The following is a 13,098-nucleotide window of genomic DNA, read 5'->3' on the forward strand; positions in this document are numbered from 1 at the left end:
GGAGGAGCAGGCCCAGCAGTGCCTTCCCCTGGGTTTCCCTTCGTGGCAGGCCCCTACCATGAGGGGGCGCTTCCTTTTGCGTGTCCGTGGCCCACGACAGAGATGTCTGCTCCTGCCGGCTGGGGTGGGGCACTATGGATAGGCCGGAAAACCTTCCTTTCGGTGAGTTTTGAGCCTTCACTACCACATTAGTTTCCCATTTTTGCTGCAACAAATACCGCAAACTTAGTGGCTTAAAACAACACAAATTTATTCCCTTGCAGTTTTGGAGGCCTGAATTCTAAAATCGGTCTCATTGAGCTAAAGTGAAGGTGTCAGCAGAGCTGGTTCCTTCTGGAAGTTCTGAGGGGAAATCCACTTCCTTGCTTCTGGAGGCGGCCTGCATTCCTTGGCTTGTGACCCCTCCTGGGCTGACTCCAGCTGCTTGCTTCCATCACTGTCTCTCCCACTCCTCTCTCAGCTCCTGCTTCGCTCTTATGAGAATCCCTGGGATACATCAGGCCCACCTGGGTAATCCGGGATCCTCTCCCTGGCCACAGATCCTTAATGTAATCGCATCTGCAAAACCCCTTTTGCCATGTAAGGTAATGTCCATAGGTTCCTGGGATTGGACATGGACATCTGGGGGCACTAACAGCCTACTACACTAGGCTGCACACCTATTACACCCTCCTGGGGTTTCAGTGATTGGGAGGAAAAGGGTTGGTGTTTTTGCTTTGGGGAACTTCCTAGCCTTGTATTTTTAAGGTCTAGGCTTTACCAACCCTTTCCTTATAACCAGAGAAACCCGTTGCAGTGTCTCCTTGAAAGTCTAAATCTAAGTGCTGGTGAGAGGTACAGGGCCAGCCATGAGGCCCCCATGGCAGTCCCCTTGGCCAGAGGTTGCCTGCCTAAGCCCACACCTGCTGACTGCGACAAGCCCATGACTAGGAAGGAATACAGAGAAGGGCCTGGGTCCCAGGGAGGGTGCCACGGAGGCCATGAGGCAGTGAGGCCTGCTAGGACAGTGCAGGTCAGCCGGGGCTGAAGTGTGGCTGCAGAAGCTGGCCTGGTGCTGCAGGAACCGGAGGAAGAAGCTGGGGGCTATGGTCCCAGCCCAGAGATGATGGAGATCATGGTTGGCAGTGGCTTTGCGGTTGTGGGGAGAACATCTTTGTCCCACAGCATCTGGGAATGAGGGCAAGGTCCTCACCAGACAAGTATAGCTCCAAAGTCCCAAACATTGGGCTTTTTCTTTGTAATGAGAGCAGTGGGGGCAGGGGGGCGGTGGCAGAGCAGGAAGGCAGGGAGCCTCTCTTGCTACCTCTTCTCCATGCTCTGCATCTGCAAACTGAGGGAGGTGAAGCTGGCCAGGAGGTCAGTCACTTCATCCACCTGTAGGATGAAACCGAGGCTCTGTTACGGGGTGCCAGGGCCCCCAGATCTCCTCCCCACTACTACAGGCATAGAACACAGGCATTGTCTCTTCTCCCAGGGCAGGTGGTGGCTTCTCTCTGACTATGGAACAGCTGACCAAGGGTTAATTCTTGACACCAGGTGGTCTTGGGCTGCCCCAGAGGGCAGGGCCATCAGCACACATTAGCCACTGACAGCTTTAAAGGAAGTGGACAGAGGTATTGAGAGTCACAATGGACTGCAACACACAGTCCCAACCTCCTTCTAATACAAATGTCTGGCTGCATTGGAGCAGAGATGGATTGGCCCTGAGGCTCCTTCCAGGCTCTGGGTCTGATCTGTGACTGTGGCTCACCTGCTCTTTGGTGCTTGTCATCTGGAGGCGGGTGCAGAGGTCATCCAGCCGTTCCTTCTGTTCGTGCCGCCCTAGGCGCTCCAGGTACTCCCTCAGCATATGGATGATCTGGAACAACAGATCAGCTGAGCTGTGTGGGTTCCAGCTAGGAGGCACAGAGAGGCCTGATCTGCTGCCAAGAGGCACACTGGGCCAGGCATGGTGGCGTACGCCTGTAATCCAAGCACTTTGGGAGGCCAAAGTGGGAGGATCACTTGAGGTCCAGGGTCCAAGACCAGCCTGGACAACATAGTGAGACTCTGTCTCTACAAAAAATTTTTAAAAATTAGCTGGACATGGTGGTGTGCATCTGTAGTCCCAGCTACTCAGGAGGCTGAGGTGGGAGGATCACTTGAGCCCAGGAGTTTGAGGCTACAGCTATGATCACGATACTGCACTCCAGCTTTGGTGACAGAGTGAGATATGGTCTCTTTATAAAAAAGGAGGGTGGGGCATAGTGGAGCAGGTACCAAATGGGGTGGTGTGAAACAACCCAAGAGTCCGGGGGCTAGAGGCAGGTGTGTCTGTGGTCAGGGCTACTCTGTCCAGTGCTTGCTTAGTGCCATGGGCTCAGCCTAGGAGGGCTACTCACCTGCTTCACCTCTAGCTGCACAGCCTCCAGGCACTGGGAGTGGCCCTCCTGCAGGATATTCAGCTTAGACTTGGCCAGGTGCAGGGGTGTGCGGCCAGCTCGGTCCAGGGCATCTACACGGGCCCCTGTGGGTACAGGCAGAGGTGAGCATGCTGGGGATGAGGGTGAGAGAGAGGAAGGAGACGGGGAAGGAACCACATACCTCCTCGTAGCAGTGTGGTGATGACAGGAACATGGTTGGTGCAGGCCGCTGAGGAAGAAGAACAGAGACTTAAGAATCCAGGGCCATCAGGCCTGGCTCTGTGTGGCCACTGGAGAGAGCAGGGCTGTGTGTCCGAGTGTGCCTATGCCAAGTTATGCCTCCTGAAAAGGTACCACCAAGGCAGCACCTGACAGGAGTCAGCAATCAAGCCCAATGCCCTCCCTGTACAGCTGGGTAAACTGAGGCCTAGAGATGGGACCTGCCTCACTATAAGCCACGGTGTGAGTCAGTGGCAGAATTGGAACCTGTCAAAGGTCTCATATGACACCTCTCGTAGCAGCGGTGCTGCTGAGCCAGTCTAGGTTGCTAAACAGCTCTGCCAAGGGCACAGCCAGCTGCTGAGTGACTGTAAAGTCCATGGGACACAGGTGGGCAGGGAGTGCAGCTCTGGGGGCTCAAGATCTCTTCAGACACTGGGAGATACTGCTGGGAGCCTACAGGACCCCCGGCTCTCCATCGAAGGAGCCTGCCTAGGCTGCAGAAAAGTTGCCTTGGTGACTTTTGAGGCACTTACCCAGGTGCAGTGGTGTATTTCCCAGCCCATCTCGCTGGTTGGGATCAGCCCCATGGTCCAGAAGCAGCTGCACTGGAAATAGGAAAACCAGAGAAGAACTGTCAGAGGCTTCCATAGACTCGACTGTGCACCCATAACCAAGCTAGAGAAGCCCGCTCAAAGCGTAGAACACAAAATGCAAACATGGTCCCCTATGTTGTTCCATTCACTTAATTAATTCACTCACTCACTCGCGTTTATGTGCCGGACTCTGAGGGCCAGGAGCTGAGGAATCCAGGAGGCCATCTTGGCCTATGCAGGTGTTGTGGGACTGGGATTTTAAAGGTTAAGGAAAGTCTTTCCAACAGCAGTAGCTGCTAGTGAAGGCTTTCAAGGCATTTTCTGCTCTTCCCACAGCCAGGTGCTATAGCAGGAATTAGGCCAATAGATGACGCTGAGCTCCGTGACAGAGACTGTTTCCCTCCTTGACAGTCTCTAGGCCACCTCAGAGGTGGGCTGTGGTATCACCAGGGTTTGCCAACTACCCAGATAGATGCACAGCCAGGTAACCTGGGTCCAGCACATCATACAGGGAGGCCAGACTGAGTGTCACGCCATATACAAAAACTAATTTGAGAGAGATCATGGACCTAAATGGGAAAACTAAAACAGTTAGGCTTCTAGAAGAAAATGAAACTAGGATATGCAAAGATTTAGTAAGTCACAAAAATATAACCATAAAAAGATCGATAAATTGGATTTATTAAAATTAAGAACTTGTGTTCATCAGCTGGGCATGGTGGCTGATGCCTGTAATCCTAGCACTCTGGGAGGTGGAGTGGGAGGATCCTTGAGACCAGGAATTCAAGATCAGCTTGAGCAACATAGTGAGACCCTGTCTCTGCAAAAAATGGAAAAATTAGCTGGGTGTGGTGGCACACACCTATAGTCCTAGCTACTCAGGAGGCTGAGGTAGGAGGATCACTTGAGCCCAGATGTTTGAGGTTGCAGTGAGCTATGATAATGCCACTGCACTCCAGCCTGAGCTACACAGCAAGACCGTGTCTCAAAAAGAAAACACCAAATGGCCAAGAAATACATGAAGAGGTGCTCAACATCATTGGCCATAGGAGAAATGCAAATTAAACCACAAGGAGATTGCTAAAATTAAAAAGAAACAATGCCAAGCACTGGAAAGGATGTGGCAAAATATAGAACTCTCTTGCATTGCTGGCAGGAGTAGGACTGTATGTTAGTATATCCATTTTGGGAAACAGTTTGATAGTACCTATTAAAGCTAAATATATGCATACCCTAGTGACCCAACAATCCACTCCTAGGTTTACACTCCACATAGGTGAGTGCTTATAGTCACTAAATCACACGTATGAGAATATTCACAGCAGTTTTATTCATAATAGCTAAAACCTGGAAACAACATGAATGTCCATCAACAATAGAATGGATAAATTGGGGTATATCACAATGAAATACTAACCGGCAGAAGAAAGAACAAACTACAATCTTCCCTCCTCCACCCATCTGTGGTTTCTGCATCCACAGATTTAGTCAACCCTAGACTCAGAACCCGAAGACATGGAGGGCCGACTTTAAGGGACCTGAGTATCCACGGAGTTAGATATTCAAGTGGGGCCCTGGAACCAATCCCCCCGGGATACCAAGGGATGACTGCAGGATACACACAACAATCATGGATGAATCTCACGGATATAATTTTCAGTGAAAGAGTATGCACAAATTTATGCTTCCATTTATGTGAAGAAATAGGCAAAACTAGTCCATGGTGAACAAGGTCCAGATGGAAGGACTGGGAAGGGATGAGGGTTCTGGGGTGCTGAAAATGTTCTATATCTTGATCTGGTAGCCGTTATACCGGTGTATACACATACATAGTTCACCATAGTTCACTATTTGGAAGCTATACCACAATTAAAAAAAAAAAAAGACTCCTAGGAAAGAGCAGCCCGGCAGATGTGGCCAGCACTGAGTAAATGTTCCCTGAATGTCTCCAGGGCCTGGGCCCTCTCTCTCCTTCAGTGGTCTCCTAATTGGAGACCTCCCTTCACCCTTAGAGTCAATCATATTCTTTCCCCAGGCGTATCCCTGCCCTGGGCTGGCAGTGCTAGCGCCACAGGCTAAGGGAGAGAGAAAAGCAAGGCACTGTGGTGCCACGTCTTCCTTATATCAAGTACAACTGGGCATCCCCAGGCTATGCAGACAGCAGCTGTGGAGAGATGCTACTTGCCTGGCTCTGCTCCCTCCTCCCCCTTAGAACTCACCAATCTGGTCATTGCCATTGCAAGAGGCAAAATGTAGAGCTGTGCGGCCCTTGTCGTCAGCTGCACAGGGATCCGCGCCATCTTCCAGCAGCTGCTGCACTGACACCACCAAGACAGAGGGAGGGAGGACGAGAAAGCAGCAATGTTAGCTAATTTACACTCTCTGAGGGCTGGACAGGGATGTACAGGGGTCCCTCCAGACAAGATATCAATGATGCATGGGAAAGCAACCCTTCATGGATACTGATCCCATGGGGACTGCCACAAGAAGGGACTTGTTCTCCTGAGTGTACAAACAAGGGCAATGGATTTTGGGAGCTCAAACATGTCTAGGAATAGAATGTTGTAGGAGGCTCTTGGCCCTTAGGGTCAGGATTTATAGAGTCACAGAAATCCCCAGCACAAACTGTGGCCCCATCCCTCTACCTCATCTTGGCTATACGTCCATTCCAGCTGGACATAGCTGCCCAAGCTATTGGCCAATGCTAACTTTGCTCCCAGAAGCAGCCTTTTAGAGTGGACAGGGCACAGGTACTGGAGCCACACAGACTTAGTCCCAGGCTAAGCTAAGTAAAAAAGAAAGGAGGCCAGTGCTGTGCCCTACCCCCATGGGTAGACTCACATTTACAACCTGACCCCTTGTGCCCAAGTTGCTAGGGAGGGCCTCAGAGTCACAGATCCTGGCTCAATGGACAACCTACATCCAACTCAACCACAGAGAGCAAACCTGTACCCCAAGACACAGGTGCTACAATAGCTTTGCAAGACCCTGAGACTACAACCCTGGCCCAGTAGCCAGTCCTAGCACTTGCACCTGGAACCCAGCACCACTGTAGCTGCTTGTAGGCTATGTCAGCCCTAACACCAAGTGGAATCCCCTTGGCTAAGTCTCTCCATTGTGGGGAAAATGAGAATAGGAGAACCCCAAAAGCCCTTGACACCAAGGACGTTAACAACCTATGCTGCCACAAACTTCTATAGCCTATGCCACTGAGGTGCTCACAGTTATTGCTGATGTTAAATGCAACTGAAGAAGCTGCATAAAGATTATTCCACTGCACCTATCCAGAAACAGAGTCACCACACCCTTGCTAACTGGCACACTAAAACCCAACTGCAGGTGAAAGTCTTTTCCTATGAAAGGCACTCTAGAAAGTTTGGAAGAGGAAATCATCCCACTAGATGCATAGACATCATTGCAGGGACACAAGTAACATGAAAAAGCAAAGAAATATGACACCCACACAGGAATATCATAACTCTCTAGTAACAGACCCTATTGAAAAGGAAATCAACAAACTGCCAGAAAAGGAATGCAAAATAATGATCTTAAGGAAACTCAGAAAGACACAGGAAAATATAGATAGAAAATTCAACAAAATCAGGAAAATAATTCATGAAATGAACAAGAAATTCAACAAAGAGATATAAATCATAAAAAAGCAGCAAATAAACCCTGCAGTTGAAGGATTTGATGAATAACATAACAAATATAACAGAGAGCTTCAACAGCAGACTTCATCAGGCAAAAGAATGAATGTCTGAACTTGAAGATAGGTCACTTGAAATTACAGTCAGAGAAAAAAAAAAAAAAAAGAATAAAAAAGTACACTGCCAACAGCATGGGTCAGTGGAAAGAGCTGGGTTGGGAGTATGAAGGCCTGGATTTGGGCCCCAGTTCATCAGCAAATGGAAATAATCTCTGCCCTGCTAATTTCCAGAGCTGCTGTGATGAAAATAATGGATATGAAATTCCTGCTTTGAAAAGCAGGGAGGCACTATATAAAATGTGAGGCATTTTGTACTAATGTACATGGTCCAGCTGAAATATAGAAAATTGCTGCCAAATGCCATTTTAGAGCAAACAACGTTTTGTCTCTTCTCCCCAGAAAAACCTATCAAGGACTTGAGTCCTTCCAGATGAAGTCCAGATAGCTTCCCCTCCAGGAATCCTTCCCATCTCCTCCAGCTGAGTCAGCCCTTCCCTCTTTCACACCTCCTTAGTGCCCTGTTTAGCCTGCTACTCTAATATTAACATCCTCTGCTATTTTAGAGTAGTAATTGTCACTGTACACTGAACACCAGCCAGGCATCAGGTACCTGAATGCTAAGCCTCTCAATGACTCAGCAAGGTATTACATCCATTTTACAGACCAGGAGACTCAGACCCAGAGAGATTATAAAGGACCTAAGCTACATTTACCCAGATAACAGGAAGCAAAGCTGGGATATAAACCCAGTTTTCTCTGACTCCAGAACTTACACCTTTCCAACTAAACCCGTAACTTCAGTTTTTTTCGGTTTTTTGTTTTGGAAATGGTATCACTTTATGTTCTTCCTCTCTAACTATATCGTAGGGTTTTTATTTTGTTTATCTTTATAACATTGGTATCAAGCACAGTGTCCTGAAAGTAATACTGTACTTAATGAATGTTCCTGACTGGTTGAATAAACAAGGTGGCAAGAAAAAGTTGATGAGAATGAAGGAAAAATAAGAGCTTCAGGTCATCTCAGTGTTCATGAAGACATTCGCCAAAAGGGAGACAATATCAAAGAGATAAAATAAAGCTAAAATAGCCAGTTCTATTTTTATATTAATAATTTATGCAGTTATAGTCTTTTTACAAGACCAGTGCTCTAACCCCTGAGCTATGGAGCCAACTTAGTTATAGTCTTTTTAGAAAGCACTTTAGCAACCTCTATCAGGAGCCATCAAAATATACATACCCTTTGATGTAATAATCCCATACCTGGGAGTAATCTTAAAAATGAAAGACTAATGTGCAAATATATGACTAATTAACTCTTGCTTTGTCACTCTGAAGAAATAGTATGCATCTATTAAAAACTGCGGTGCTGTGGCACGCACCTGTAGTCCCAGCTACTGGGGAGGCTGAGGCAGGAAAATCACTTGAGTCCAAGAGTTAAAGGCTCTAATGCACTATAATTACACTTGTGAATAGCCACTGCACTCCAACTTGGACAACATAGTGAGATCTTCTCTTTAAAAAAATAAATTAGGCCAGGCGCAGTGGCTCACACCTATAATCCTAGCATTCTGGGAGGCTGAGGCGGGAGGATCACTTGAGGTCAGGAGTTCGAGACCAGCCTGAGCAAGAGCGAGACCCCGTCTCTACTAAAACTAGAAAGAAATGATCTGGACAGCTAAAAATATATAGAAAAAATTAGCTGGGCATGGTGGCACATGCCTGTAGTCCCAGCTATTCAGGAGGCTGAGGCAGAAGGATTGCTTGAGCCCAGGAGTTTGAGGTTGCTGTGAGTTAGGCTGACGCCACGGCACTCTAGCCTGGACAACAGAGCGAGCCTCTGTCTCAAAAACAATAAATAAATAAAAGAAATTAAAATAAAAAAATTAAATTGTGGTTATAATTGGAGAACGGAATTATAAAGTGATTTTTGCTTTCAACCTTGTGAGCTTTTAAAGAATCATACAGCCACGTATTATATTTATTCTATAAATAGTAAAATGATGCTTCCATTTTTAAAAAACAACTGGTTACAAAGACTATGGAAAATGTTATGATACACAAAAAAATTATGCAGGCTACAAAATGTGTATACAGCAGTTTGCAAGTCCATAAAGAAAATTCCTATGCATAAAAGGACTAGAAGGATATTCACCAAAATATTAACAGATATAGTTCCTTTGCTGATATTATAGATGTTTTTCTTGTATATTTACCTAATTTCCAAAATTAGCGTGAGCCCCTGTGCCCAGCCAGACTTTAAATGGCAAAAAGGACTTTGCGGATTTGAGCAAGGTTAAGGACCTTGAAGCCAGGCGCAGTGGCTGATGCCTGTAATCCTAGCACTCTGGGAGGCCGAAGCAGGAGGACTGCTTGAGCTCAGGAGTTTGAGGCCAGCCTAAGCAAGAGCAAGACCCTGTCTCTATAAAAAAATAGAGAAATTAGCCAAGCATGGTGGTGTGTGTTTGTAGTCCCAGCTACTCAGGAGGCTGAGGCAGGAGGATTGCTTGAGCCCAGGAGTTTGAGGTTGCTGTGAGCTACAATGACACCACTGTACTTCTAGCCAGGGTGACAGAGCGAGACTCTGTCTCAAAAATAAAAAATAAAAACAGAAGGACCTTGAGATGTGGAGATCATCATGGATTATCCAGGCCCATTCTAATTACATGAGTCCTTAAAATCAAAGAATCTTTTCCTGCTGTCAGAAGCAGAGAGATGGCAAGCCGAGAAGGACTCAGCCCATTGTTGCTGGCTTTGAAGACAAAGGAAGAAGCCATGAGCCAAGGAATACGGGAAGCCTCTGGAAGCTGGAAAAGGCAAGGAAAACAGATTCTCCCCTAAAGCCTCCAGAAAGAAATGCAGCCCTGACAACACCCACATTTTAGCCTGGTGAGTGAGACCACTGACCTATACAACTGTACAATAATAAATTTATGTTGTTTAGGCCACTAAGGTTGGGGTAATTTGTTAAAACAGCCAAAGAAAACTAATACACCACCTTTCCCTGATTCACAGGAAGAATTAAGTCAGGGAATAAAATTTAATGTTTTATCCTATATATTTTCCTTGTACCTTTGATGTTGCTACTGCCCTGTGAGCTAGTGAATGTTGGAAAGCAATAACAAAAAAACAGATAGAATAGTGTCCTGCTAGGAGCCCCACCCATGCCTTTCAGATGCTCTGTCAACTACTCAAGTTTCAAAGCCACTTGACCTAACTACCACAAAGTCTCACTGAGCAGCTGAGGGTGGTGGCCCTGTGCAGATCATCACCTGGCAGTTAAAGTGAGTGTTTGCTTCTATTAATCAAAAGTTCCAAAATGAGCACCATCTCTTTTGGGGGGCTGTGTGGGAATATAAAAGCATACACGCTCCCCACCATCAATGAGTCCACAGGGTGCTAAATGCTATAACATCAGGAAGTTCAGGTTGACAGGGGACCATGGGGAGAGTGAATGTCTAAGCCAGACTCTTCTTGTGCAAAATGACTGCACAGTCAGACAATAAATACAGTGCACCTGCTCTAAAGGAGTGAGCTGGCAGACTGTCTTTTCACGTATTGGTTACCTGGCTTATTCCTTCCCCAACCAGCCTATGGGTCCCTGGAGCTGGACCCACTGTGCACACTCACCTGTTTCCACATCGTTGGCATTGGCTGAGTCCCTCAGCCTCTTCAGAGCTGTGGAGAGAATAAGAGATACCAGTTTAAAAAAAATAGTCATGATGAAACAGTAAGTGGATGGCTTCCTAGTTAACCCACCCTTCAGCCACAATAGCACCTAAGGGAAAAGAAAGGTGCCAGGATATGAGAGACACTACCCTGAGAACAAAGATAAACTTGAAATGAGGCATAACTAGTGCAAAGTCCACATTCTCTAGCAAATCCTTCCAGGCTTTTGGAGCCAGATCTTGTCTCTGCCACTTGGAGTAGCCAGGTGACCTTGAGCAAGCCAGTTAACTGCCTTGGGCCTCAGGTCTATCATCTGCAAAGCAAGGTTGAGTTGTCATGCCGGCCCTAAGTTGTTACAAAGACAAATGAGATGATTTTCATGGAGGCTGTTTGTGAGCTGGTTAATCTTATATTCTCCTTCAAAACAGGTCATTCCCAAATGACTACCTAAATTTGGTAATTTTTTTTTTTTTTGAGACAGGGTCTAGCTCGGTCACTCCTACTAGAATGCAGCGGCATGATCACAGCTCACTGCAACCTTGAATTCCTGGGCTCAAGCAATCCTCCTGCCTCAGCCTCCCGAGCAGCTGGGACTACAGGTGTGCAGCACCATGCCCAGCTGATTTTTCTATTTTTTGTAGAGTCAGGGTCTCGCTCTTGCTCAGGCTGGTCTCAAACTCCTGGCCTCACGCAAACCTCCTGCCTCGGCCTCTCAAAATGGTAGGATTAGAGGTGTGAGCCACTGCACCTGGCCAAATTAGGTAATTTCTAAACAAACTTTTCTCCCCTCCAATGACACAACCTCTGTACTGGATGCTAATAGAAAGTAATGTCTTTGTCATCAGAGAAATGGTCAAAAATTTTAACTCAGATATATAACAATTCCTTACATTCAAACAGCACTTTATGGTCTATACGACACTTCCAAATTCTCATTTAGTATTTCCAGCACCACTAAGATATGGGTAGAGTCATAGACAGGCCTAGAAGGGACCCTAAAAGTCCCCATTTCCAATCTTTCAGAGCCTCAGTTTCCATGTCATCCATAAAATGCCAAAAACAATATGGCAGAGTACCAGAGCAGGAGTTTGAATCTGGCTGACCCGGGGTTCTAATACCAGCACAGCCACTTCCCATGTGACATGGAGTAAGTCAATTTCTCTGAGTCTCAGTTTCCCTGTCAGTAAAATGGGAACAATTTCTGTATTTCAAAGAGTTCTTATGAGGATTACAAGTGATCATGTATCATCCAACATGTTCATTACCTTAGTTAACTCATTCGTGTAAGGCAGGTATTGTACTCATTTTACAGACGAGAAAACTAAGGCTAATTAGGGCCTATAGTTTTCCTAAGGCCTAAATGTGGTAGAGGAGTCCAATCCAAGTTTGTGCATTTAAACATGTTTACTGCAACTTGGCTACAGACTCTTCCTTCTCTCTAATAATGAAAGTGTCCTCCAGTACTCCATTTATTATCTTTTAATAAACAGCCGGAGTGATGGAAAGTTTCTATTCAGTTGTTACCAAGTGAGAAAAGTCTAGGGTGACAGGCTCTGAGCAGGAAGACTTTAAAAAATGTTATGGTTCTTTGCAACTATAATTATTATCATTGAAAGGAGACCTTCTGGGCTCCTTAGCTCAGACGTCGGAGGACTCCAGACTGAGGGCTGGCAGGAGGTCAGGCCGATTCTCAGAGGCCCTGTCACTCGCCCAGGTGGCGCGGCCACTAGCGGCGGCCAGGGCCAGCCCCGCCTCCCTCGGCCTCCGCCGCGCTGCTCCCGCTCCTCACCGTGCACCTCCTTGCCCGTGGGCCCGAGCCGGCGATGGGGCCTGGCGGCGCGCCTCAGCCGGCCCGCGGGGATCTTACAGCGCAGCTCATCGCGCGGCTCCGCGTCCTGCTGCCACAGGACGTGGAGGTAGCGCAGCGGGGACTGGGCCCCGCCGGACGCCCGGCCCGGGAGGCCCGCGCCGCCGCCCAGCGCAGACCCGAAGTCGGCGAAAGAGAAGAGGCCCTCGGCGCCCGTCAGCGGCTCTGGCGCCACCGCGCACTCGCCATCGGAGCTCGAGCGGCCAGAGCGAGGTTCGTCGTCCGCGTCCCCGGCGGCGGCTGCCATGGCAACGGCTCCGCGCGGGCCGGGCAGCCAGAGCCTCGTTCCCGACCGACCAACGGGCCCACTTCCCTCGGCTCTAAGTCTTGCTGTCAGCCAGGGAGCTGGCGGGCCGGGCCTGCAACCACGGCAACCGAGCCGGGGCGGGTTCGGGCGGCTGGAGCGTGCCGGACCAATGACGACCCTCCCAGCCTAAACCCCCACAGCCAATGGGGGAGGGAGCGCATGGTACAAGCAAGAGAATTGGACAGGGCGTCCAGCAGCGAGACTGGCGGACGAAAGAACCAATCACAAATTTGAAGTGCCCACGTCCCTCGCCGTACGGCGCTACCGGAGCCAATAAAACAGCTGAATTTACGACACTCATATATTTTTTTCTTTCCTCCTTCCCGCCCCCG

The 13,098-nt window shown here is 48.0% G+C and overlaps 1 protein-coding gene across 2 annotated transcripts; it reads right to left on the reverse strand.

Annotated features, from left to right (window-relative positions):
- Positions 1–235: 235 nt before the first annotated feature.
- ANKRD54 (ankyrin repeat domain 54) lies at positions 236–12,840 on the reverse strand. Of its 2 annotated transcripts, XM_069489854.1 has the most exons (9): positions 12,382–12,840; positions 10,554–10,601; positions 5,437–5,535; positions 3,158–3,229; positions 2,584–2,631; positions 2,382–2,506; positions 1,751–1,858; positions 1,304–1,374; positions 236–1,167 (listed from the first exon to the last, which is right to left on the reverse strand). In XM_069489854.1, the coding sequence occupies exons 1-9, from the start codon at positions 12,704–12,706 to the stop codon at positions 1,113–1,115; spliced, it is 951 nt and encodes a 316-aa protein (XP_069345955.1). In that variant the 5' UTR covers positions 12,707–12,840; the 3' UTR covers positions 236–1,112. The 2 variants fall into 2 exon arrangements, with proteins under 2 accessions (XP_069345955.1, XP_069345956.1); XM_069489855.1 differs by having other exon boundaries at positions 1,103–1,374.
- Between the last annotated feature and the right edge of the window lie 258 nt (positions 12,841–13,098).

The sequence above is a fragment of the Eulemur rufifrons genome, chromosome 16 (genome assembly GCF_041146395.1).
Source record: "Eulemur rufifrons isolate Redbay chromosome 16, OSU_ERuf_1, whole genome shotgun sequence".
In the NCBI taxonomy this organism is placed as follows: Eukaryota; Metazoa; Chordata; class Mammalia; order Primates; family Lemuridae; genus Eulemur; species Eulemur rufifrons.